The sequence below is a fragment of the Xyrauchen texanus genome, chromosome 44 (assembly GCF_025860055.1).
Source record: "Xyrauchen texanus isolate HMW12.3.18 chromosome 44, RBS_HiC_50CHRs, whole genome shotgun sequence".
Lineage (NCBI taxonomy): Eukaryota > Metazoa > Chordata > Actinopteri > Cypriniformes > Catostomidae > Xyrauchen > Xyrauchen texanus.
This window is the reverse complement of record NC_068319.1, coordinates 32,476,541-32,502,971: the sequence shown is the minus strand read 5'-3', so window position 1 is coordinate 32,502,971 and position 26,431 is coordinate 32,476,541. Positions and strand designations below refer to the sequence as shown.

The following is a 26,431-nucleotide window of genomic DNA, read 5'->3' as shown; positions in this document are numbered from 1 at the left end:
TCAGAAATCAAATCAATAATAAAAAAGGAGTTAAATCAAATATGGCATTTTATTGGGATAATGAACAAAAGGGGAGACATCTACATTTAATACAACCATTAGTAGGAAGAGGAAGGAATTCAGGTGGGAGGAGAAAAGATGATTGTATTTTATCTAGACTCAGACTGGGACATACAGGACTTAACTCAACAATGTATAAAATAGGAAAAACATCTTACAGGATTATGTGATTGGTGTGGAGTTAGAGAAACAGTGGAACAGACATACAGAGGAAATAAATAAACTAACAGATGAATTACAGAAGAAAGGAGAACAACAATTAACCTTAAAGAAGCTTTTAAATCCAGTAAGAGCGGATAGTCTATTAATACAATTTCTAAAAATAGAACTCGGTTAATTGAAAGAATATAGCTAGGCCGTAAAAGTTTTTTTTTTTGTTGCCCTCTCTCTGGGCAGTGAGGGCCTTGGGGCTGAAATGTAGGAGCTGAACATGCAGTGCCATTGAAGTTCCAAGAAGGGAAAGAGTCTCTGATCCGTAACCCACAGTAGATGGTGGTAATGCTCTATTTTAGAATGCGAGCCACCAATAAAAAAGAAGAAGAAGAAGAAGAAGAAAATCCAATTTTTGTTCTGCAGATATATAAGTCTCCACCACTGGCCTAGGAGCAGTTAGCACTTTTGCTCTGATAGCATGCATGCAGGAGTCATTTCCGATCCGTTCATTAAAGCCCTTAAAATGTATCTGTTATTATTTTATTAAAAAAAGAATAAAAGAGCAGATGCTAGTTTGAACCTTTCAGATACAAACCCACATCTTTAACCATCCTAATTTTAAAGACAAGTTGGGTTATTCGTATTTGTGCAATTCCATTGTTATGGATGTGACATTTGCAGTGAAAATGTCAAATTTAGCTTTGTTTAGCCAAAACACTTCAAAATCTGCAGACTTCAACCTCTAAAACATATTATATTATGTTATAATACCCATCAAGGCTGCATGATGAATTTAAATAACATTTAAATCTCAGTTTTTTCATGGTATGGTTGACATTTTTGTGGAATTGCCCAATTGCTTTTTGTGTGCAATTCTGTATTGCTGCCTCTATTGTGAGGTTGGTTAAAAGAGATACAATGATCTTCACATATGTGTAATTAACTGCATTAAATATGAAACTGAGCAGAACCAGAGGATATTTAGGGTCACTTCTATTAAAATGAATGGCAAACGCAGAGCCATTCTAAAGGGAGCCTACAAGGTTAGCATCAAAATGCATAAAGCAGCAGTACACTGGCGAGGAGTCAAGAGGACTTTTTTATGGTCTATGGAAGAGATGCTTCAGTGTGCTGAATAAACTGCTTTTGTGAGGAAACAGCTGACCACTTATTGAATTTACTGCCTGCCCACTAATCATCAACATGTTTTACTCTAAAAAATCCTTTTGAGATGAACTATCTCCACTATAAGTGGAGTTTTCTTTGATAAATTTGTCGGAGTAGAGAATGAAGCGACAGAGATTCTTTTATTTACAGTCTTGAACTTGCAAAAATGGCATTGATGAATTAAAATAAGTGTTTAGTATTAAAATATGATACATTTTGTAAAATATTGTATATTATCTAATAAAAACAAAAATTGATGTTGGTTTTTTCATTTGGCTTTTAGGATTCAACAATTAAATTAGACTTAAATAAATTGTAATGATTAATATATTATATATATTATAATATATAATACAGATGATTGTGACAAGACTGTGAAAATACTGCAATCCTTTAGTTAGAGGCATCCCATTCGATTTTGTCATCTTGTAAAATTATGCTAGTAACAAATTACTCCATTCCTCTGATTAATTTTCTTCTTTGGCCATGTAATAATAAAAAAATACACAGAGTGATTCTCACCCACACAGTAAAGAGAACCACATAATATTTCACTGTGAGAATACATGAAGTAGCCTATAGAAATTCCAAATGTTTTCTGATAAAAAAAATTCCAACTGTGGCTCCCAAACACATTTAATACCATGTTAATACCATGGTATTTTCATAAATACCATGTTACTAAATGATAATTATATTTTTGAACCATGATAATTACATGGTATTTATTTGTTATCATTGTGATAATATTCTGTTAGAATTGGTCTGTTGAATTGGAGCTCATGAAGCCAAGTGCTCTTAATGTATTTAATTTCATATCATGTTCAGTCATTATGATTTTATTTTTGGTAACTGATATCATATCAGAGAATTTGACATTGAGGTTTTAGTTTGGATGCATAAAGGTCAGAGGTTGTGTTAAGCCCTCGAAAAAAGAAAAGCTATAAAGTGTTTACTAATAGTTTACAACTGCTGCTAGGAAGCTCCCAGACTACTAAACTAACTCAGTGTCACCTGCCTGACCTCATGAACTCGCTGAGTTTTAACAGATCAGACACTGGCAGCTCTGAAACAAACACCTAAATGCTACCAATCAAAAAACTAAGTCACGTCGGAATGACCTTGATGAAGTCATTACACACATGCACGCGCACGCACGCACACACACACACACACAGTGTCTAATGTGAGGTGCTGACAGCGTTTATGATCTGTTTACAGAATTTAATACCAGGGAGGGGTTGGCACCTTCTCTAGTGCAGCTGTCAACAGGAAGGGTCACGCTGAACTTACTTCAGATACCATACTGACTACAGCCACAGGAGGACGCATAGTACAGCTGATAAAGCTATTATTTTTCTAGGGTTTAACATGACCTCTAACCTTATCATGTTATGATATTAGATTTGAAATGGCTTCATTTTAATATAAAATAAGTGTTAAGCTAAAAGTGTTAATCAAATAAAAACTATTCAGGTGATATTTTACCCCAAAACCAATAATATGAAATTATATTTAGCATAAAGAAAATAAAAGCAGTTTTTAAGAAAATTTCATTCAAATGTAGTGTCAGTATTTACAAATATCGTTTACATTTGATGCCATGCGAGGATCGGATGCGTGAAAGACGAGCTCTGCGCACTTGGCTAGTTTTAACACTTTTAATTATATAAACTGGTGAGATTTGATACACTCAAATCTGATACACTCAAAACTCATTACTGTTCTAAGAGGACAATATGTCAAAGAATTCAAAATCCTCGGGCTCTGGAGACACTCTGGAGGCATGTAAAGATACTTACATGCTCAAGCTGACACTACCGAAAGGACCACGAGCCAGGGAGTCAATTTTGTCGGAGAAATGCAGCGAGAGTTGCTTTTTGACACAATCTATTTTTTCTTATATGCCAAAATGTCAAATGTTAATATGAGTGGATTGTCTCTCTCCATTTGGAATGTGAATGGGTTGGGGCACACCATAAAAAGAAGGAAGGTTATTTCTCTTCTTAAGCATAAGAAATATGATAGTGTTCCTTCAAAAAATGCTCCTTTCTTCGCAGGAAGCAGAAAAATTTTGAAAGATATGGGGTGGGCATTTTTTTATAGTGCTATCTCGAGTAAGAGCAGGGGCATTATTAAACTGATAAGTAAAAATCTACTATTCAAATGTCTCAAACAGAGAAAAGATAAATTACTAAGAGTCATTATTGTTTTAGCTGAAAATTGGGGCAAAGTCTTATTATGCTAATATTTATGCACCTAACGTGGATGATCAGGTCTTTTTTATAGATCTTGAAGGGATGTTACAAGCTCCTGGTACCCCTCATGATATAATATTGTGAGGAGACTTTAATACTTTTGATTAACTTAGTCCCTGATCACTGTGAAGCAAAAGTGTGCAAGCCCACTAGAGCAACATTGACGCTTCACAGGATGTGTAAAAAGCTTGATCTTACAGATATTTGGAGACTTTTGAACCCATCTGGTAAGGACAATAAAAAATGTTCATCAGTCCATAAGATTTACTCTTCAATAGATGTTTTTACATACATATCAAAGTCCCTCATTTCATCTGTTGTTGAATCCTCAATTGGAAACATTTTAGTCTCAGGTTATGCCCTGGTGTTTCTAGAGGTGTTGCCAAATACAGAGAAAAATAAATTATATACTTGGCGTTTTAATGTATCCCATTTACAAAATCCTGAATTACAACAAATGCTAAAGGCTGAAATCAATATATCTATGGAGACCAACTGATCCAAAGTATCCTCTGTGGGCATGGCTTAGGAGGCACTTTAATCGGTTCTTAGGGGCCTGACCATACAGTATGCCTCATTCACCAAAAAATACAAAGCAACTCGTTAAATTGGAAGGGAATATTAAAAGTGCCTAGGCAGATCCAGCCAGGCCTCTTAAGCAACCAAATTGGCCAGATTCCTAGTGAGAGTAGAATCACATGGGGTAACCTCACCCTCGTGGTCACTATTATGTGGTTCGCTCTCGGTGGGGTGCATGGTGAGTTGTGCATGGATGCCGTGGTGGATGCTTGTGAAGCCTCCACACATGCTATGCCTCCACGGTAATGCGCTCAACAAGCTACATGATAAAATGTGCAGATTAATGGTCTCAGATGTGGAGGCAACCTGGATTTGTCCTCCGCCACCCGGATTGAGGCAAGTCACTACGCCATCAAGAGTATTTAGAGTACATTGGGATTAGGGCATTCCAAATTGGGGAGAAAAAAAAAAAAAACTGCTGAGGTAGAGCTGAAGTGGTAAATGTCATCTAATGGTTTCAGAGAATTGAACCCGATTGAAATACAGATATAATATTATTTTGTTACGGAAGGGGGAGTTTTGGCTATTCAGGGCAAGACAGTCATACTTTGAGTCTGGGGACAAAGCAGGAAAACTACTGGCTAGATATATAAAACAGAGTATTTTTCTTCCGCTCAGTGAAATCTGCTGGTGGTGAAATATTTACCTTGGCCATGGATATTAATAATGCTTTTAAAGAATTCCTTCTTGATCTCTATAGTTCCACGTCTTTGTCTACTGATGAGGATATTAGAAACTTTGTGGAACCATTGACATCTGAGCAAAATAATTCTTTTTGAGATTACCTTGGAGGAGCTTGGCAAGTTAATTAAGGCCTTTCCTACAAACCAGACGTTAAATATTGTCAAAAATGTTGGCTAACCGATTAAGTAAAGTTATGACATCTCTTATACGTCCAGATCAGGTGGGGTTTATTCTGGGCCATAGCTCTTCTTCTGATAACATTAGTCATTTAATCAATATCATGTGGTTAGTGGAGAATGATCAGACTCCGGTCGCTGCCATCTCACTTGACGCCGAAAAGGCGTTTGATATGGTAGAATGGGATTATTATTATTTTTTTGGCAATTAACATTTTTTTATTTATTCCACAAAATATATATACAAAACAGGAAAAAATACATATATATAAATGGAATCATTCAAACATTTAAACCCCACAACCACCTGTCCCTATCCCCAACCCCACTCTAACCCCCAACAAACACCCCTGTGGTCACATAAAAGTATGTACAGATGATTATAGACACACATAACAATAAAAAGATAAAAATAAGTAAATAAAATAAAAAACAAATATGTATAATAATATTTACACATCCAATAATGTCAGGTATCTGCACTATTTCTCAATAAACAAATTTACCTACCCTTCTAAATAACCCTTCTTCAAAGGCCGCCTCCCTCTCTATCTCTGAGCACCACTCATGAAATGAGGGTGCTCCTGCCATTCTCCAACCCCTTAAAAAACCTTTTGTCTTGCAATCATGACGCTAGTCATGACCCAATTCTCAATGTCGATGACCACCCCATCGCCCAAAATTCAGAGTCTAGGGAAAAATTTGCACTGAGTGCCCAATAAATCACATATAAGACTCTGAACTTTTGACCAAAACTCCTGGATATTAACACACCCCCAAATGACATGGGATATGTCTCCATCCTCTGATCGGCATCGCCAGCAAGTGGGTGTTTCTTTAAGACCAAGCTTATACAATTTAGAGGGGGTCCAATAGAACTGATGTAAAATCTTAAATTGTATAAGGCGTACCTTTAAGTCTCTAGATGCAGTTTTTATGTTTTTTTAAATCTTAGCCCATTCTTCCTCCTCCAATTCCAAATTTAAATCTTTCTCCCATAATGTCTTGAGAGTGGTCGAGACTCCATTCCCCAGACTCTGAATTAACACACTGTTTTATATATAAGTAATACACTGATGCCTCATGACCTTTTCCAAAACAAGTGATCACCTCTTCTAGAGTATCTGCTGCTTCAGGGGGGTGTATGCTATTCCCAAAAATAGTACAAATTAAGTGGCGCAGCTGTAAATACCTAAAAAACTGAGATCTGGGGATCCCAATATATTGAACCAAAGGATTCAAAGGCTCTCAGAACACCACTCTCATATAGGTCACCAAGTGTATTAACCCCCCTCCCAATCCACTCTGACCAGCAAAAATGGGACTTATTAATGCATAGTTTGGGGTTTAGCCATAAGCTTGAGGCAACATTTAGAGAAATATCTGAATGAAACATTCTGGACACCTTTGTCCATACTGAGTGCAAATGCGAAACAACAGGGTGTAACTTAACTTCTCTGGTTAGTTGATAGAAAGGCTGTGCAAGGCTGTGCAATGATAAAATAGGGGCAAATACAAAATCAGGGAGGAGCTCTTTCAGGTGGAAGCGACCAATAAGCCAAATGTCTAAGACCGAACGCATAATAATAAAATCTTGGGTAGGCCTAGCTCACCTTTGTCAATCAGCCTATGCAGCTTTCTAAAATGTAATCTAGGGCGCTTACCATTCCAAATGAAATACTTCGCTATGCTATCAAATTGCTTGAAATAAGAGAGGGGGACATCCGCAGGGAGAGATTGTAGTAGGTAGTTAAATTCGGAATACAGTTCATTTTAATGACATTAATCTTCACAATCAACGATAAATTTAATGAAGCTCACCTCCCCACACCACTCAAAAAACTTTTTATTAAAGGGTCAAAATGAACGCTAACTAAATCTGACAAGTTTGTTGGGAATAAAATACCCAAATACTTAATGCCCTGTTTGGGCCACTGGAAGGGCCTGGCAGGAAGGCTGTTACTGGACAGTACGCTGTCAGAGCCAAAGCCTAGCAAATTTAGACCACTTGACTTTTTATCCTGAGAATTTGGAAAAGGAATGAATAATTTTGTGGAGGCAAGGCTGGTCAAGAATGAATAATAAAATATCATCTGCATAAAGCAGAAGCTTATGCGCCACACCTCCCGCCACCACCCCTGGAAAATCCTCCTCCTTTCTTATTGCAGCTGCAAACGGTTCCAGTGCAAGACAGAACAATAATGGGGAAAGAGGGCAACCCTGCCGAGTGCCCCTATTCAGAGTAAAATAATCTGAAATTAATCCATTTGTTTAATCCACTGCTGCTATAGGGTTATAAAGTAACTTGATCCAACCAATAAACTTACTCCCAAACCCATACGTTTCCAAAATCTTAAAAAGATAATCCCATTCTACCATATCAAATGCTTTTTCGGTGTCAAGTGAGATGGCAGCGACTGGAGACTGATCGTTCATCACTGACCACATGATATTGATGAAACGCCTAATGTTATCAGAAGAGCTATGACCCCGAATAAACCCCACCTGATCTATATGTATCCAAGTTTATCTCAGAATCAAGAGTTTTTTTGCTCAGTCATCAGTTAAGAAAGTTCTAATGGTTCCATGAATTTTCTAATTTCTTCATCAGTAGATGACATTTTGGACATTGGACATTTTCACATATTGTAAAAAATAAACTGTGAGTCAAAAACAAGATTATACAGACCACATACCCCATTAGTACAACAATCAAACCCAGAATTTCCCCCCGAACCAAAAAAAACAGAAAAAAGAAAAACATGTGCATTAACGAAAGAAAAACGTGTGTATTAATGCACGGCAGCGCCAAACAGCATCAATCCCTCGATTTTGCTTCACAAATTAGTGAGCCAAAATTACATAACAGAAAATACTTTGTAAAACAAACAGACAATAGGCAGAATAAACACACAGAATGTGTAGGTACATTCACAAAACGAAGGTGTGATCTTCCACAAAACAAATTCCAACCGATATAAAGCCATTAAGTTTCCTCGGACAGACAAACAATTGTTCAGTGTGCCAGCTGTCCGCGAGCGCAGCAGATGACATAATCATTTCAATGTCCCGTAAAAATACTCCACAAATCTAACTTCAGCCAATAGGAGGCATAATCACAAGGAACGTTTCATCCACAACTGTCTCAAAGCAGTGTATTCCACTAAACAAACTACAGTCGCTTAGCGGAACCAACACAAAAAGTAACCAAACAGGCATCTTGGTTCCTCGGCCAGTCAAGAGTCAAATTCACTCAGAGGCTGCATAAAACATTTTTTTTAATTCAAATAAAAAAATACACAATGACTTCAGTCCATCCACTTTATAAAAGACATCCTTTGTGTGGGCATGTATATATTTTGCGGTCATCCATAGTGTCTATTCTCAATCTGGCCTGGAACATCAGTGTAAAAGCGATCTTCCGTCAATGCAAAAATTTCTTGGAAAAGTGATATTCCACAAAACAAACTCCAGCCACTAGGTGGAGTCAACGCAAGAAGAAACAAAAATGGCACCCAGCTTCCTCCGACAGTAGAGTCAATGTACGAGTAGATCCACTTACATGAGAAACACCCAATGGTTTACTCACCCATTGTTTGTATGAAAGACAGCTTGTTTGGGACATGTAAATACTTTGCAACCGTTCTTCGCATCTATTCTCAGTCTGGCCGGAAACATAAGTGCAAAAGCAATCTTCTGTTGATGCAAGAATTTCTTGCATTCCTTGAACCGATCGTGTTTCTCTCGTCAAATTTGAAAAGTCTGGGAACAAGAAAATATTGTAATTCTTCCAAGAAAGCTTTCCTTTGTTCCTCGCCTGGCGTAACACAAGATCTTTATCGGATGATCTCAGAAATTTGCCAGAATTGATCGAGGTCTCCCTCAGCCGATCTGCGAGCCGGGACTCTGTTAGCTCGCTCGATTTCCAGCTTATGGCCTATTATGTTGAGCAGACCCGGGAAGAGCTCATCAAGGAATTTCACCATATCTCTGCCTTCTTCATTCTCAGGAATTCCTACAATCCGTACGTTGTTCCTTCGGCACCTATTTTCCAAATCTTCCAATTTTTCCAAAATGCTTTCCACGTCAATTTTGTTTGCGGGCGGATTAGCAGATAATTCCCTTTCCGATGATTCCAGAAAATCTAACCATTTCTCAACATCTTCCACTCTTGTAACCAACTCAGAGAATTTTATTTCCATCGCCATAATCGATCAACGTATTACAGCGAGATCCTCTAAGTCAGCAACAACCTTCATCAGCATCATCGACATGTTGGACCAGGATGCTGAATTTCCCCAGCTGCACCTTCCAAATCAAGTCCCCGTTCTGCAAGCCCATCAGAGCTTACATCATCTTGAACATGTAAGTGTCTTTTAATGTCTCCGGAGCCTGAGGATTTTGACTTTTTTGTCAAGATTACCTCAAGAGCAAATGTGTAGCTGGGTGTATTGAATTTCACCAGATTATAGCATGAAAGCAATTAAAACCTTTGGGCAAAGTGAAGGGCGCAGAGCTGCCGCTCACATGTCTGCTTCTCGTATGGCATCCGCCTGACCCCTTGGGATAATCTTTTTAAGATTTTGGAAATGTGCGGATTCGGGAATACTTTTATTGGATGAATTAAGTTATTTTATAGACACACAGTAGCGGCGGTACAAACAAATGGATTAATTTCAGTTTATTTTACTCTGAATAGGGGCATTTGGCAGGGTTGCCCTCTTTCCTCATTATTGTTCTGTCTTGCCCTGGAACAATTAGCAGCCGTGATAAGAAAGGAGGATGATTTTCCAGGGTTGATGGCGGAAGGTGTGGCGCATAAGTTTTTGCTTTACTATTATTATATAAAATATGATCTGCGGGCTGATAGCGGGCTGCCCGGTAACGGCTTTTCAGCTGGGTGCCTTCTAGTGGCCCAAACAGGGCATCAAGTATTTGGATATTTTATTCCCAGCAAATTTGTATGATTTTGTTAGAGTTCATTTTGGTCTTTTCATATAAAATGTTTTCAAGCAGTGTGGGCAGGTGGGCTTCATTACCTTTATCTATGGGCGGGAAGGTTAATGTTATTAAAATGAATTGCATTCCAAAATTCAACTACCTGCTACAATCTCTCCCTATAGATGTCCCCCTCTCTTATTTCAAGCAATTTGATAGCATAGCGAAATCCTTCATTTGGAATGGTAAACGTCCCAGATTACATTTCATTAAATTGCATAGGCTGACTGGCAAAGCTGGTCTAGGCCTACTCAAGATTTAGTTTTATTATTATGCATTCGGTCTTAGACATTCTGCTCATTGGTTGCTTCCACATGAGAGAGCCCCTCCCTAGTTTTGTATTGAACATGAAGTTCTTGCCCCTATTTCGCCATTGCACAGCATTTCTATCAAACTAATTTGAAGTCACACCCCATTATCTCGCATTTGCACTTGGTATGCACAAAAGTGTCCGTAGCCTCATGCATATGGTTGAACCCAAAACTATTTATTAATAAGTCCCCTTTCTGCTGGACAGAGGAGATTGAGAGGTAGGTTAATAAACTTGGTGACCTCTATGAGAGTGGAGTGTTGAGATCCTTTGAAAATATGGATCAACATTTCGGGATTCCCAGATCTCATTTCTTTAGATATTTACTGATGCGCCACCTGCTCTGTGCTATTTTTGGGTGTAGCATACACCCCCCTAAAGCGGCAGAGTCTCTGGGAGTGTTGATTACTGCTTCTGGAAAAGGTCATGAGGCATCAGTGTATTACTACTTGCTAGTTCAGAGTCTTGGGGACAGAGCTTCAACTTCTCTCAAGAGATTATGGGAGAAAGATTTAAACTTGGTACTGGAGGAGGGAGTTTGGGCTAGGATTAAAAAAAAAGTCAAGTCTACATTTAGAGATGCAATTTAAGATTTCACATTGATTCTATTGGACCCCCCTCTATTATGTATATGCTTGGTCTGAAAGACACACCCACCTGCTGGCGATGCCAATCAGAAGATGGGGACACAACCCAAGTTTTTTGGTGGTGTGTTAAGATCCAAGAATTTTGGTTGAGGGTTCAGAGTTTTATGTGCGACATATTGGGCATTCAAATTTCATTTTGCCCCAGGCTGTATTTTAGGCAATTGGGCGGTTATTAAAATGGGGCTAAACACATAAAAAATTGGGTCCTCATTTCTAGAGTGTTGCATAGAGATGGGGAGAGTTGTGCATTTGAGGAAATGTCATGTAGAAGGCTGAGAAACTTATGGATGATATAAAATGGGGAAGCTATTTGGCCTTCTTGGAGGGCTCTCGGGGAGGGGCAGTGGAGAGAGAAGTATAATTTTAAATGTGTGTGATTATTATTTTTATTATATATATATATATATATATATATATATATATATATATATATATATATATATATATATATTTATTTATTTTTATTTTTGTATACTCGTGTAACCACAGGGATGTTTGTTGAGGGGAGGGGTGGGGAGGGGGAGGGGTAATAGTGGTTGTTAAATTTTGATTCTGTGTATTTATGTTGTGCTTTTTTTTGTCAATTTTGTGAATCAATAAAAAGTGTTAATCAGAAAAAATATAAACTATACAAACAAAATTGTGTACCAAAGTGAGCAAAAGTTTTGCTGAATAGCTCCTCCTCATGATTGTAAATATATTGAAAATCAAACAGTGTCCCGTATACTGGATGAACGATATCAACCCTGTTGTGTAAGGCTAACAGCATATTGTAAATTAAACTCGGATATGTTTTTCTCTTTGATGATCATATGTGTGTCACTCACATCTGTGGCTTTCTTCTCTGCCTGTTCGAGTTTCTCCTGAGCGTCTTTCAGTGATTCGGAGTATTTGTCCAATTCATCCTCTACACCCTTCAGCTTCTTCTGCAGGGCCAAGAGCTCCTCTTCCAGCTACACACACACACACACACACACACACACACACACACACACACACACATACATTATGTGTTTGTTATGTGGTATGGTTAAAAAAATCATAAGAAAAAAAAATTGGGCAGTTTGTTAATCAGGTACCGAATAGTCTGAAATTTCAAGTAGTGTTAAACTATCAATAAATAGCTTTTAATGAAAGCTATGTATCCCATAGAGGACAAGGAGGGAATTACATTTGTACACACTGAGGAAGGCCTGTGCTCCGAAACATCTGTGATTTAAAACATTTAAAATCATGATCATCTTGAAATTTGTTCAAATCTGGCTACCTGGTGTTGAAATACTATTGGGCAGTGGGCAGTGGGCGGGATCACACAGTCCAAAACATAAACAGAAATTCCAGCCCGGAATGGAAAGTTCAAAGTAGAATATACTGGCTATAGCATTGTTATCGGGGAAGCCAGTATTTACACTTAGCATGTTTCCTAATTCTCTAATAACATATTATGGTAATTTTATAATTTAGTACAGTAAAAATATGACATATAGCACATTTAAGTAGGCTGCTGATTATGCATAATAGATATGCATTTCATCATGGGAACATTTACCGAACCAATAATTGAAATATGAACTAAATCTTTCATCTATACAGGTAGATACGTCTGATCTTTAACCCTAAAAAGATCAAGCATATAATGGTACCTCTGATATTTTTCAACACATTAGGGCACACATGATACATTTCCATGTTTTTCTTTTTTTGTTTGTTTGTTTTTTCTAAAATATTGCTTTTATTTTCAGTTTTATAGCTTGTAGAAATCATGAAAATAAAATTCAAAAGATAGGAGCATTTAGTTTGCCTCGAGGTCAGCTGCCATTGCTTGATTTTAAATGTAATTATTTACTTTTATACACAATTTACGATCATATTCAAACTACACAATGATGACTCTAAGACTTTATAGATATTACAGTTTTATCTTTTGTTAATGCATGATTTTCTGTAAAGCTTCTTTGAAAAGGTGTGTGTGAAAAGTGCAATACAAATAAAATTACTTGACTCGTCACCATATTGCAGGCTAGAGTGCATTGCCCTGTCCATACGATGCTTCACTTTTTGCAAGAGCGTTTGGATGCAGGTGGTAACCTTACATGCTTTCTCTCCTCCGTTTGAATCAGACAAGGTGCAGAGATAAAACAAGCTCTGCCCTGCGATGATGCTACACATGTACATTAACCGCACGAGTCAATTCAGGTTGACGAATCAACTTTTATCTGATTTAGGGGCTATTCAAGATGTTTGTTCATCTCATCAAGACCTTCTCACTGAGTTGCCAATGCCATTGTGCTTGCTTATGATTCACAAGTTGTGCAGTGTCCCATTGTTGTTAAGGCACACACTACCAGGAGCAGGCTGGTCCCCTAACAGGTTTGCCAGGTTTTATTACTTAGATGTTTCCTCTTTCTTTTCCCAGATCCTTGCTGTGAAGGAGATTTGAGTTTACAATGTTCACTTCGCTTCAGTCAAAAAATCCTGATGAAATGTTGCTGCGCTGAATAATAATAATTTTGTAAAATAAAAACATTGTTTCCACCAAACATGCCCTTTTGAAAGATAACCATGGTTTCACTGTAGTAAACCTGCAGTAACTACGCAACTTTTTTTATAATTATAATTATAAATATATAATTGTACTAAATTCTTTTTCAGAATTATTATGATTTTTATTACCATAGTTGTGGTGTTGGGTAAGTTACTCTAAAAAAGTCATTAATAACTAACTACTAATTAAATCTTCTAGAGTGTAATTAGTTTACTATACTAATTACTTTCTAAGACCTTTATCAACCTCGAAAAGATGAAAAATACAAGGATAGACATGAAACAATTATTTTAATTCTTTCATAGAAATCATATAAATTACATAATAAATTATTCATGAAAAAGAAAGAATTTAAGGGGGCAGCGTTAAATTAGATAACATATTTTAACATTAGACATTACATTTTGATTTGAAATCCACTATTTTTTTTAGATAGAATTGTTCTATAGTCTATACAGTATTTAACGCAATTACATCAGAAGTGACTGTAATTAAATGACTGAAAAATTAAGTGTAATCCAATACATTTTTCAATGAAAAAGTAATTTAAATACAGTAATTAATTACTTAGTAATGCATTACACCCAACACTGATTTTTACTATAGTTTTACCACCAGTATCATGGTTAAAATATGGTTACTGTGCTGAAAAAAATCTTCATATGTTAACACAAATGAAAACAGCTAATTTAATTATTTTTCTAAGATTATGTAAATGTTCTTAATGTAAGTAATCATTCATTTTCATTTCATTTCATTTTGGCTCATGAAATCCCTGCCGTTCCATCATGAACCACTTAAAGTTCTCGCACTCCCAGTTGGGAAACCCTAAAGAGAAATACTAAAGGTTAATGGATGCTCTGTAAATCCGGCTCATTAATCAGCATGTCAGGGCTGGTTGTGAATGTCAGAGCTACGGAGGCGATGAGGACACAATTATAAAAGGTAGTCACGATGAACCGTCTCCTGAGAGAGGATCAATTGGGTTCTGCAGCTGCTAAAAGTCACCCTCTTCTTTTAACACATGTCAGATAAACTCCAAGCCATAACATTAAACATAGCTTAGTGTCATAAACCAGCCTCTATTTATTGTGTTCTTTGGGCCATGGACACAGCTGGCCTCTGTATATGGAATTGCAGACCATAAAACTGGTCTTGAAAATAGATTTGTTACGGATTGGCTGTCCTGACATGAGTTTTTGTTCCACTCATATATAAAGAACCGTAAAAAGACTTATCTTCAAAGCAATGTGCTTATGCCGAATGCCTTTCTTTTATTCCATCTCATGGAGTGGGAAACAGTTATGAGAGGCATCGTGGCTTTGGCATCAAACATGGCCCATGGCCTTTCACTGCCTTGACCTTTTTGTGTGGAACAATTCCATGAAGGTGGAGTGGGACAAAAAAAGATCATGGACACCATATGTGGTGAACAACAGGGATGCTATGACAAAGGCCTTGGAACGAGAATAGATTCCCTATCCAGTTGTCACTTCAGAAAAAAGTCCTTCTAGATGTAACAACTGATTGATAGTTTAATTACAAATGCAAAAATTAAATATAAGAGCATAACCTATAGAAACTATTGAAATTTTGAGATCACTTTAAAGTTGGAAAATTCAAATGGAACATTAAGTGAACATCGTGTCCTCAAACTATCATCTTGCATGTTTAGCATGTTTATTTCTTGCATGTGAAAGTCAGCTGCACTTGCATTATAGAGCATGACAAAGTCTTTATTGAAGGATTCTTTTAAATGGCCTCTAGATATATATATATATATATATATATATATATATATATATATATATATATATATATATATATATATATATTGTTATTATATACTCTTATTAGTTTAGAGAATAGTTATATAAAGTTGCATTGCATGTCTATAGCAGACAATTATATATTTTCCTAAGGATAGATCTATTATTCTCATTGTGAGCAAATAAAACTAAACTGACAGGCTCTGTTTGTGCCGTTATATATTACATTTAACCAAATGTCAGAGAATGTCAGATCCTCCAGAGTGGGCCTCTTTGTGGAATGGTGTTGTAATCAAGGATACCCACATAAATATACTAGCATATTTACACCTCTATCTTGGTGTTTGTTACTGCAGTTATTCATGACTCACAGGTCTTCAGGAATAAGACTTATAGAAATAAAAACAACTACTGATAAGACATATCAAAGATGCTGGATCAGATAAACTGACAATAATTGTCACTTTTAGGAGAGAAGTTGAAACCACTGACCAGATAAATGACTGATTCTTGGAAGGTCACATTATACACAGAAGCTTAAATGTCATTTCAAGCATACAAGTGGACAAAAACTTTCTATGAATAATTTTCAATTCCATTACTGAAGGTATTAATGTATTATGACTGCAAAACAGTTAAATTCTTGTCAAATGAATTCTATTAACAATGTCTTGCTGGTTTGGCCGTCTTCATGACTGAATTATACAAACTGAATTACACAAACAATTTTCTAAATTGATCCCATAGTTCATTTAGAAAACACATTGAAAAGGACAGAAACTTGGACCTACAGAAAAAAGTCACATCTATCAATCTCAGTTTTATCATTCCAGGCCAACTCAATCCAGTCCTGTATCATTTACCTGTTTGCATTTGTCTTCTGCACCTTTCTTGTCTATTTCTGACTGTTCCGCTCGGTCGATGGCATTCTCCTTGTCCAATTTCAACATCTGCATTTTCTTCTTGATGGCCTCCATGGTGATTTTCTTTCGTTTCTGACAGCAGCCGAGGAGAAAGAGGACAAGTTGTTAAAGGAGGCACAGATGGATGTGGGTGAACAGCAGAGAGACGCGGCTGGAATCCTCTGTGAACACTTTTTGGAAACTTCTCTAAAGTCTGTTGGAGAATGACGTCTCCCTGCTCTGATTTGTCTGGCTAGATATACTCAGAGTTTGACCCTCAGCTTTTGTCCATGTTTGGAATGCTCATTTTCCATGTATACAGACACAGCTCATCTGGGATCAGGTCATTTTTCAGAGTGGCTTGGAAAAACAGCTATTATGAGACAATATAAAATGATATATAAAGCATTTAGATTTGATAAAACTTTCTGTATTAAAAGTTTAATTTAGATATTCATGACATGATTGTTATAAGCAGTATAATTTTTGTCACCATCTGTTTAAAGTGTTATGGGCAATTAGGCCACACAAAGTTTTCTAATCAGGTCTGATACAATCTGACCATCATAAAGACCCATGTAAACAGATCAGCTTTCGAGATTGAAATATTAGGAATAACTTTTATAAAGAAACTTATTCATATATTTTTATATTCATGTTTAAATATGCACTGATCTGCTTAGCAATATCATGGGGTCTTCATTACGAAGATGTAAAGAGAACATAATGAAACAATTGCAAATGCATGAACAGATGTCACAGTATCTCAGATGACGTCTTTGTTTTACAACCCAATTATTTACTGTTATAGGGCAGGACAGGGGCGATTCTAGGGTCAGAGCTTTAGGGGTGCTGAGCACCCAATGAGCCCCACTGCCACCACCCACCCTCTTTTCACACAAAAACAAAAAATATGTCTATTGAAAAATAACTTTATCATTTTAACATTGGTTCAACTAACTCCAAAATCTTTTTTTTAGACCTTTTCAGAGCACCAGCTTAATTGTGAGAGTTCACACAGAAAGCCCCCTGTAACAAACACAAAACCTGCTTCACTCAGCTGCTTTTCCTGACCGTTAACTCCATGTGCCTCCTTTTGTATCAACAGTCATCAGATTGGTTAGATTAGATTCAACTTTATTGTCATTGAACAAAGTAACAGGTACTTGGACAACAAAATGTAATTCATCTTCTGTAAATTATTTACAAAAATGGTTCATTAAAGGCTCTTTTTTCTGTGCCAAACTGAGTATGAGGGTATTGAGACAGCTTTAACTGTTTAGGACCAGTGTCCTTATCCCCTAAGTCTGAACAGCTCTCTTCTGTCTCTGCTGCTTTGGCTTGGTGGTCTCTATGTTGCACTCCCTCTGTCTCTTCATTTCTTTCACTAGTCAATTCCCTCTCATCCCTTATGGACTCTCCCTGTTGTTTTCCTCCTCCTTTATTATGAAAAAATGTGGTGTAAAATAATGTTACAAAAAGTAAATGTAATATAGGCTACTAAATGCCAATAAGTTAGTATAGGAGTATGAGTACTGTTTTGCTTGCCACTATTCACTATATGTCAATTTATTGTTGTTGTTTCCTCACCTGGTTCCTCCTGCATGCTCTCCCTTTCCCTTTCTCCTTCTCCATCTCAGGAGAGTTGACGTCAGTTTGTCATGTCACAAAAATGTTATGGAGACCATTTACAGATTCTAAGGATATGATCAAAAGGCACACAGAGCGTGCCATTTTAAATGTCTTTATTGTTATTATTATTATTGGGCTTAGAAACTTTTTTAAATCACAAATTCCTTTCACAAGAGAAGCTGTATTCTCCATTGTGGGTTTGAAATAAATAAAAAAATAAAAGCAGGGGACCATTGCCTAGATAAGTCATTTGATACAACAACAGATAGCTGGTTTGCATTATCTGTTACTTTAGCTTAACACTTTTCAGAAGAACAAAAAAACAAATAACAAGACAGAGGTCATTATGGACTGTCCCTAGTCTCTCACCTGAATCTGTCTATTTTCTTTTAAAGAACTGTCGTATGTCCATTGCTCACTGGCAGGGCACACACACAGAGAGAGAGAGAGAGAGAGAGAGAGAGAGAGAGAGAGAGAGAGAGAGAGAGAGAGAGAGAGAGAGAGAGTAATGCTAGGATTTCGGGAGTTAAGCCTGGTTCAGGTTAAATCCTCTGTGTTTGAGGAATGAATAAATACAGCAAAAGAAAAACATTAAAATTTATTTTATTGTCTAGTTTGATTGTCAGCCACATCTGAAAAATAACAGATATAAATCTAGGAATGATTAACAATTCATTTAAAAAGCCACAGTAAGTGTTTTCACACATACTGGTGGTAGTGATATGTTTGTTTTACTCTGGTCCAAACGCCAGGGCTTCATGTTTCCATGACGACTGACCAGAAAAGACGCACGTGATGTCATGTTTACATGACTCCCGATTGTTAAAATGAGTATCAAATGAACGATAAACTTTAACAACAGAGACACACGTACGCACTACACAGGTACGCAGTTTATTTGTCGCGCTGCTGTTTTTGTTTCACGCTCTAGCAGTTAATAAAGAGAACTGCACGCGTCTTGCGGAAGAACATTGTAACCGGCGCTACTTCTCTCCGTTTATGACTATGGACAAGTCACCCAGGTCCTGTGCTACTCCACAGCGGCGGCGACCCGCTGGACTAAAATAGTCCAAAAATAAACACTTATTATAGGTGTACCATGGTGATTCAGGATACTGACTCCAGTACTCACCGATATGGTTTCAGAATCGGAACAACTCTAGGTAAAAGGAAAGAAGTGTGAGACACAGCTTTGGAGCAACTTAGTTGATTCACAACGCTACATAACGGGTTCTCACTCTGCGTGTGTTTCGCGCTGGATGACGGTCGTGCTGAACGGTGCAGGTACAGAAGAGAAGTAGAAGAAGAGAAGAGGATGACACCATTTGCTAAGCGGGGATGTTTTCATTTTCATCCTTAACACATACATTTTAAACCACAAACTACGGAGTATGTTTTGGACATTATTTAACCTTGTCAAAGACGAACAAAAATTTTAGAATAACAACATTTCTTACTCCAAGTTTTAGGGGTGCTGAGCTCCTTTTTAGGGGTGCTGAAGCACCCCTAAAAAGGGGCTAGACTCGCCCTTGGGGCAGGATGAACTCACAAGACGTATTGCAGCTTCAAAATCTTCTACTTCTTGTTAGATCCTATACTCAAAAACTACTAGTGGTACTTTTCCTGTGATCTCTAAGCTCCTTCTTAAAACAATGAACTCCTCCCTATGTTTAGGGCGTTTCCTTTTCTTTTACATTTTTTTTTTTTTAAATTTTCTCCCCAATTTGGAATGCTCAATTCCCAATGTCCTCTAAGTCCTCATGGTGGCGTAGTGACTCGCCTCAATTCGGGTGGCGGAGGACGAATCTCAGTTGCCTCTGCATCTGAGACCGTCAATCCGCCTATTTTATCAAAATTTTGATAAATTGTATTTACAGGGGTAGTACAGAGACTGCACTTCTTAGCTACAAATGATGTTGATCTACTATCACTATTGGACATTAATGCTGCTATTTACACTATAGATCATACAATTATTTGGGGCAATTATTTTGAGAATCATGTTGGCATTAATGGACAGGCTCTAGTCTGGTTTAGATCTTAAATGTTATATTACTACCACTTTCTTTGTGTAAATGGAGAGCAGTCTGATGGTAAAATATGGTGTGCTGCAAAGCTCTGTCTTAGGTCCTTTGTTGTTCTTTCTATACATTATATTACCCCTTTGGGTGATATTTTTAGGAAGTATGGCAATAGCTTTCACTGTAGCTTCAAATACATTTTCATAGTTTTCCAGATTGGAAAAAAATGGATATATAAACCCAAGACATGTTTGTTCAGCTCAGCATATAATTACAATTCCATAGTCTGCTTTAATCCTGCTGCACCAGTTCTGTTTTCTGGTACCTAATGTTTCTTCTGTTTCTCCACTTTTTCTTTCATGCACATGTATGTTACTTCATTAGAAGCTCTTAACATCTCCAGCAGCCACTGGCCCAACTTTAACAACACCTGCATTGTGGAGACTCACTAATCCTCAGCCATAGACTGTCTCTCAACACCTGCATCCCTCATATTGCATATTCGATGAACAAACTACTATTGAACAAATTTATTGACACATTATTGTAATATTATTTAATTTCCTCGTAATGGCATCATACACATCGTAATTATTAAAATGAATTGAACAAAAAACGAATGAGTCAATATTATAAGAATACGCTAGATCTGGATTACATCTGGCCTAAAACATTTGTAGTTATATAATTTAGTTAAAATGCATGCTGACCAGAGGAGATGGGCTACCCTGACATGGTCACCTTTGGCTTGTTCACAAGAGAGTTTGTAAGACACTATTCTTTATAAAAGCTGCTTTGGTAATGGCAATGCTATGCAAAAATCCCTAATGATTTAACTGTTGAACTCTTGACTTAATTGTTACCGGTCTTTTTGGTATAGAAAATGGCAATGTTCATCACCAGCACCTCTGCATCTTAAAAACAAACACACAAATGCAACATGATATCTTTGGAAAACAGCGAATTTATGAGTTTTTAGTTAAACAGATGACTAAGTATGTTTGCATATTTCAGGTGAGAACTGTTAACAGTTAAAAACACAATTATCAAAGATAGAGGCAGGTGCTTCAGAATGCACTTAATGCAACAGGAAAGGCGGTTATGGCGAAAACTCAAGCTGTTTATTCATTTGAGCCATTAATAACAGTCTCAATTATGTTCTCTATAATCACTCCGATTATTCTTCGATTAACACAATTGTAATAACCAATTCATACGTTACATACAATTATTTGATGAGACCTAATATTGTCTACATCTGGATGGGAATTTTATGAAAAAAAAACAAAACAACAAAATAGAAATATGGCTTTTTTGCTTTATAATAGATATAATTTCGAAAGAAATGCCAGTACAATAAAATGGTAACAAACATTGATAAACATTGTAATAAATTGCAAATAAAATATAATAGGAGATATCATTTGTCAAAGCTTTATTATTCTTTAGAAAAAGATTCGTTTTCTCTCTATGAATTGTTTCAACGCAAAGATGATCATTACCACTGGTCCAAATTGCCACAAAAAATTAGGAAAAAGGAAGAAAAGTTGTCAAAAATACTGCTGATCAAAACTATCTAGTACAGAAAAAAAAAACATATAGCTCAATTAGAAGCAATTAAAAATGACTTGCATGTGTGGCACATTGTTCAAATATAACAAATCCAAAACAATAAAGCTAAATCACACCAAGGCAATACTCATAAAAGTGACAGAAATAAACAAAATACTTTTAAAATAGACATCCTGATACATTGTTCACTTTGTCCTCATTGCATATCTTTAATTTGTCTTTCCGTTAACCGTGTAGCTCATGAATCCATGAAGAAACGCTTGTTTAGTCTCTGTTGTGTCTCACTGATCCTGTCCGTCTTCTCTCAGCTCTGATGGCAGGAACTTGTACTGTTGCTGTCGGATCATGGCCAGCTTTTTCCGGGCTTCATCCAGCTCTCTCTCCTTCCTTAGCATCTCCTCCTGAGCAGCAATGATCTGAGCAAACAAAGATCCACGTTAAAATCCAGAATGCATGCAAGAAAGACAGCAGAGGGTCAGAGAATAACCAGACAAAAATGCACCAGATATTAAAAATTCTGCGGAGAAAAAATGTCCTCTAGTTTTCTCAAATCTGATATATTTTATAATATTCTACTCTAGATATGGGGTTTAATGCCTCTGCAGACAGGCGAGTGTTGTTGAATGTTTAGCTAACATGAATTTTTTTTTTTTTCATGAATAAAATAAAGAAAATAACAAAACAAACAAATTTAAAAGGGACTGGCCTCTAGAATCTAGAAGAACAATTATATTATGATATCTTGTGCTTTATTGGGGTAGATTTGAATTGCTTCAGTTTTCTTCTTGGAAAGAATTTATTTAACATAAATGGATGGCAGTTTTATATGGTTAGAAAAATATGCCATCATGAAAGTAATATATTACCCAATTCAGCGGTAAAAAGTTTCAAAGTGTTTGAGTTGTGAACTTGTAACTGTGTTTTCACTGATGTTGTCTTTACCTGAGCGATGCCGCCCACCATCTTGCTCTTCACCATCACAGTCTGATCATCGTGAGCCTCAAATGCAGCCTTCTGCGCCGCCTTCACCAGATTATCTGAAGCTCTCTTGACTGCATTTCCGGCAGCCTAAAGACAAATCAACAGTAAGTCAGAGTACTGATCATGTCTTCAAATAAAAAGCCAACAAAATGTTCACAAATGTATACACATTCTGCTCTAATGGCCAAAAGTACATATTCTCATCTTATTCAAGTATGAAAGGTTCCTTAAGACTCCTTATCACATTTACACACACTAAATTTAACAAAAACACAAAATATTTTTTTTCATCTCAGTTCAACGAACTCTCATCTTCTACCACTGATTTGCCCTAAAGTAATATTTGTGCTACTCTTAGTATCCACTTACATAAAGATAGTATTCTGGAAAACTCTCAAATTCTGTTCCCTGATAGGAGGGAACAAGACACTGCGTCAGTAGCTGATGCTATGGGAAACTCCTCCCAGGAGTGACGATCTCTAAAGCCCTTTAAAAGCATGCCAATCTATTGGCAGATGACTTTTAATGCTCTGCCCCTGATGTGCACATAATCGCAGGCATTTTAACTGGATAACAGCGCCATTTCATCAGGATTTTTCGAATGAAGGGTTAGAGTGCATCCTTCGGTCCCTCTGCGACAAATCAGTTGCATGGTTATTATAGTTTGCATTTTCAAATTTGTTTTTATTTTAATATCATTTTGAAATTTGCTATAAATTTCAGTGTAGTTTTAGTGTTTCATTAATAATTTTTTTTTTTATTATTTAGTTTTTATTTTGAGGACACATTTCTATTTTGTTTTTATATATTTGAGTTTTATATTTTAGTTCAGGAATTAACAGAACATTATTAACACGAGTTATTAAAAAAAAAAAAAAATAAGCAAGATCTTTTGAGTTTAAGTTTTTTCAATTACAATTAAAGCTAGAGGAAACGAATCGGTTACTAACGTAACCTCGGTTCTCTCTAGATGAGGGAACGAGTATTGCGTAAGCTAGCTTACGCTACGGGAAAGATTCATCTTTTCTGAGATATTGAAGCCAAAAAATGATCCTTAATTTTGTATCCATTGTCAACGCAGTGCGGCAGCTGCAGACCTTGAGCGGGCTAGCTAGCGAGCACATAGGTTGCTCTGCGGCAACTGCTGCAGCCTATAGACGAGCTTGGGCGAACTCGCATCCAATGAGAGGCGTCCGCGCACTCACTGCATCAAAGCCCGCCAAAATGGGCGTGACTAGAGTGCATATAAGCGTAGTTCGTAGGCTGGAACCCTGGTTTTCATTGAATGAAGCGAAAAATCGCTCGTGGCGCGAGCACTGCCGGTTACACAATACTCGTTCCCTCATCTAGAGAGAACCGAGGTTACGTTAGTAACCGATTCGTTCTCTTACGAGAGGTTCTCTCGTATTGCGTAAGCTAGCTTACGCTACAGGAACCCTTTGTCAACGCCGTGCGCGCCAAGCATCCACTGCATGAGCCCCAGGGAATTAAGGAGGACCCGGGGGAGCCCTTGTGAGTGGCGAATTAATATTTGGCCGGCAAGAGTGCGGGCCAGTGTGTGTGTAGTACATAAGCACATAGACAGAACGGCGGTGCCGGTCTGTGTGGAATGTGTCCCATTAATGCAGCTCACCAGGGGAGCTGTAGCATATTAAACCGCTAGCAGTTTAGCCTGCAGAGCGGGTACTTCCAGATTGTAAAATCTGACAAAGGTGGAGGGGGAAGCCCAGCCCGCTGCCACACACATGTCGTGAATGGAAATCCCGCTGGACCATGCCCACGAGGAGGCCATGCCTCTAGTGGAGTGAGCCCTAATGCCTAGCGGGCATGGTAGGTCTTTTGACGCATACGCGGCAGCAATAGCATCCACTATCCATCTGGACAGTGTCTGTTTCGAGGCGGCGAGACCTTTGGTGCGCCCTCCAAACGAAACAAAAAGCTGCTCAGAGCGTCTGAAAGATGCGGAGCGCGCAGTATACAATCTCAGTGCTCTGACTGGGCAAAGGAGATTGGCGCTATGCTCGCTATCAGATGCTGGTAGCGCCGACAAGGAAATTATCTGTGCTCTGAAAGGAGTACCGATCACCTTGGGGACATAGCCGTGTCTAGGCTTTAAAATGACCTTGGAGTCACTTGGTTCAAACTCAAGACACGCAGCGCTAACAGACAGCGCGTGAAGATCTCCCACCCGTTTAACTGATGATAGGGCAGTTAGAAAAACAGTTTTAAGTGAGAGGTGTTTCACATCCACGGATTGAAGCGGTTCGAAGGGAGGGGCTTTCATAGCTTCGAGAACTATAGAAAGATCCCAGATAGGAACCGATGGGGGGCGCGGAGGGTTCATCCTTCTAGCTCCCCTGAGAAAGCGGATGACCAGCTCGTTTTTACCCTGTGACTGGCCGTGGAGGGGTTCAGCAAACGCCGCGATGGCCGCCACGTACAATTTGAGCATGGATGGGGATCTGCCCTTATCCAGCAGCTCTTGTAAAAACACGAGCAGCGGCGACACCCCACATGTCCGTGGGTCCAGGTCTCTGTCAGTGCACCATTTTGAAAACACAGACCATTTTGACGCATAGAGTCTTCTCGTGGAGGGGGCTCTAGCGTGTATGATGGTGTTTATTACTCCTTCTGGCAAAGCGACGGGTAGTCATTGATCACCCACGCGTGTAGCGCCCAGCGCTCTGGGTGGGGATGCCAGATCGTGCCGCAAGCTTGCGAGAGGAGATCTGCTCTCACTGGGATGGGCCACGGGGCTGTCAGTGACAGCTGCGTAAGCTCCGGGAACCATGTTTGATTCTCCCAGCGCGGGGCTATGAGGAGCACCGAGTGGCGCGTTTCCCTGATCCTCTGCATTACCTGTGGCAATAGCGAGACGGGAGGGAAGGCGTAAAGCGGGTGGTTGGGCCAGTCCTGGGCCAGTGCGTCCTCGCTTTTCGAGAAAAATATTGGGCAGTGAGAATTCTCTTCTGACGCAAAGAGGTCTATCTCTGCTCTGCCGAATATGCGCCATAACGTCTGGACTGTTTGAGCGTGCAGGGACCATTCCCCTGGGGGAATATTGTCTCTGGACAGTCTGTCTGGGCCGTCGTTCAGGTGGCCTGGCACGTGCGTCGCCCTCAGCGAGCGCAGGTGGCACTGGGACCAACTCAGTATGCATTTCGTCAGATGGAAGAGGTTCCTGGATCTGACACCACCCTGACGGTTTAGATAGGATACCACAGATCTGTTGTCCGAACAGACCAGGACGTGGTGACCCTGAATGACCGGGAGGAAGCGCACGAGCGTGTGAAGGAGCTTTTCCTGAACTGACCATAGGCCAAAAACCGGAGAGCCCTCGCAGACCACGCCCCAACCCGTGTTGGACGCGTCTGTCGAAATGACCTTTCGGCGAGATACAGCTCCCATCGTCACTCCCCGCTGGTACCATTCGGCCACTGTCCAGGGCTGCAGAGCTGAGATACAGGTCTGAGTCACTCTGATCGGCTGGCGGCCTGTTGCCCAAGCCCGGCGAGATGCGCGGTTGTTTAGCCAATGCTGAAGTGGGCGCATGCGCAGTAAACCCAGCTGAAGTACTGCTGCGGCTGAGGCCATGTAACCTAGCACTCTCTGAAATTTTTTTCAGAGGCGTGAGGCTGTTCATCTGAAAAGACAAGGCTAGTCGCTGAACACGGCGCGCGCGCGCTGTGTAGATAAGCGAGCCGTCATTGCCACTGAGTCTAGTTCTATTCCAAGGAAGGAAATTGCCTGACTGGGCTGTAGTGAGCTCTTGGTCCAATTGACTGCAAGGCCCAAACTGTTCAGATGACTGAGGAGAACTGTCCTGTGAGACAGGAGCTCCGTATGTGATTGTGCCAAAATCAGCCAATCGTCCAAATAGTTCAGAATTCGCAAACCCTGACTCCGCAGGGGTGCGAGCGCCGCGTCCATGCACTTCATGAAAGTACGGGGTGCTAAGGACAGGCCGAACAGAAGGA

General features: G+C 38.7%; 2 protein-coding genes across 2 annotated transcripts in view; both read right to left on the bottom strand.

Annotated features, from left to right (window-relative positions):
- Positions 1–16,475, bottom strand: part of LOC127636988 (tropomyosin beta chain-like) — a 77,652-nt gene extending 61,177 nt beyond the window's left edge. The window contains exons 1-2 of the mRNA XM_052117815.1: positions 16,210–16,475; positions 11,860–11,985 (exon numbers count right to left, since the gene is read on the bottom strand). Coding sequence (XP_051973775.1) covers positions 11,860–11,985; positions 16,210–16,323 — 240 coding nt within the window. The 5' untranslated portion in view covers positions 16,324–16,475. The remainder of the gene's footprint in view (positions 1–11,859; positions 11,986–16,209) is intronic.
- A 3,992-nt stretch (positions 16,476–20,467) lies between these two features.
- The window catches only part of LOC127636984 (talin-1-like), a 180,469-nt gene continuing 174,505 nt past the window's right edge, over positions 20,468–26,431 (bottom strand). Inside the window, 2 exon segments of the mRNA XM_052117803.1 lie at positions 20,468–21,889; positions 22,416–22,541. Of these exon segments, the coding sequence (XP_051973763.1) occupies positions 21,755–21,889; positions 22,416–22,541 (261 nt within the window). The 3' untranslated portion in view covers positions 20,468–21,754.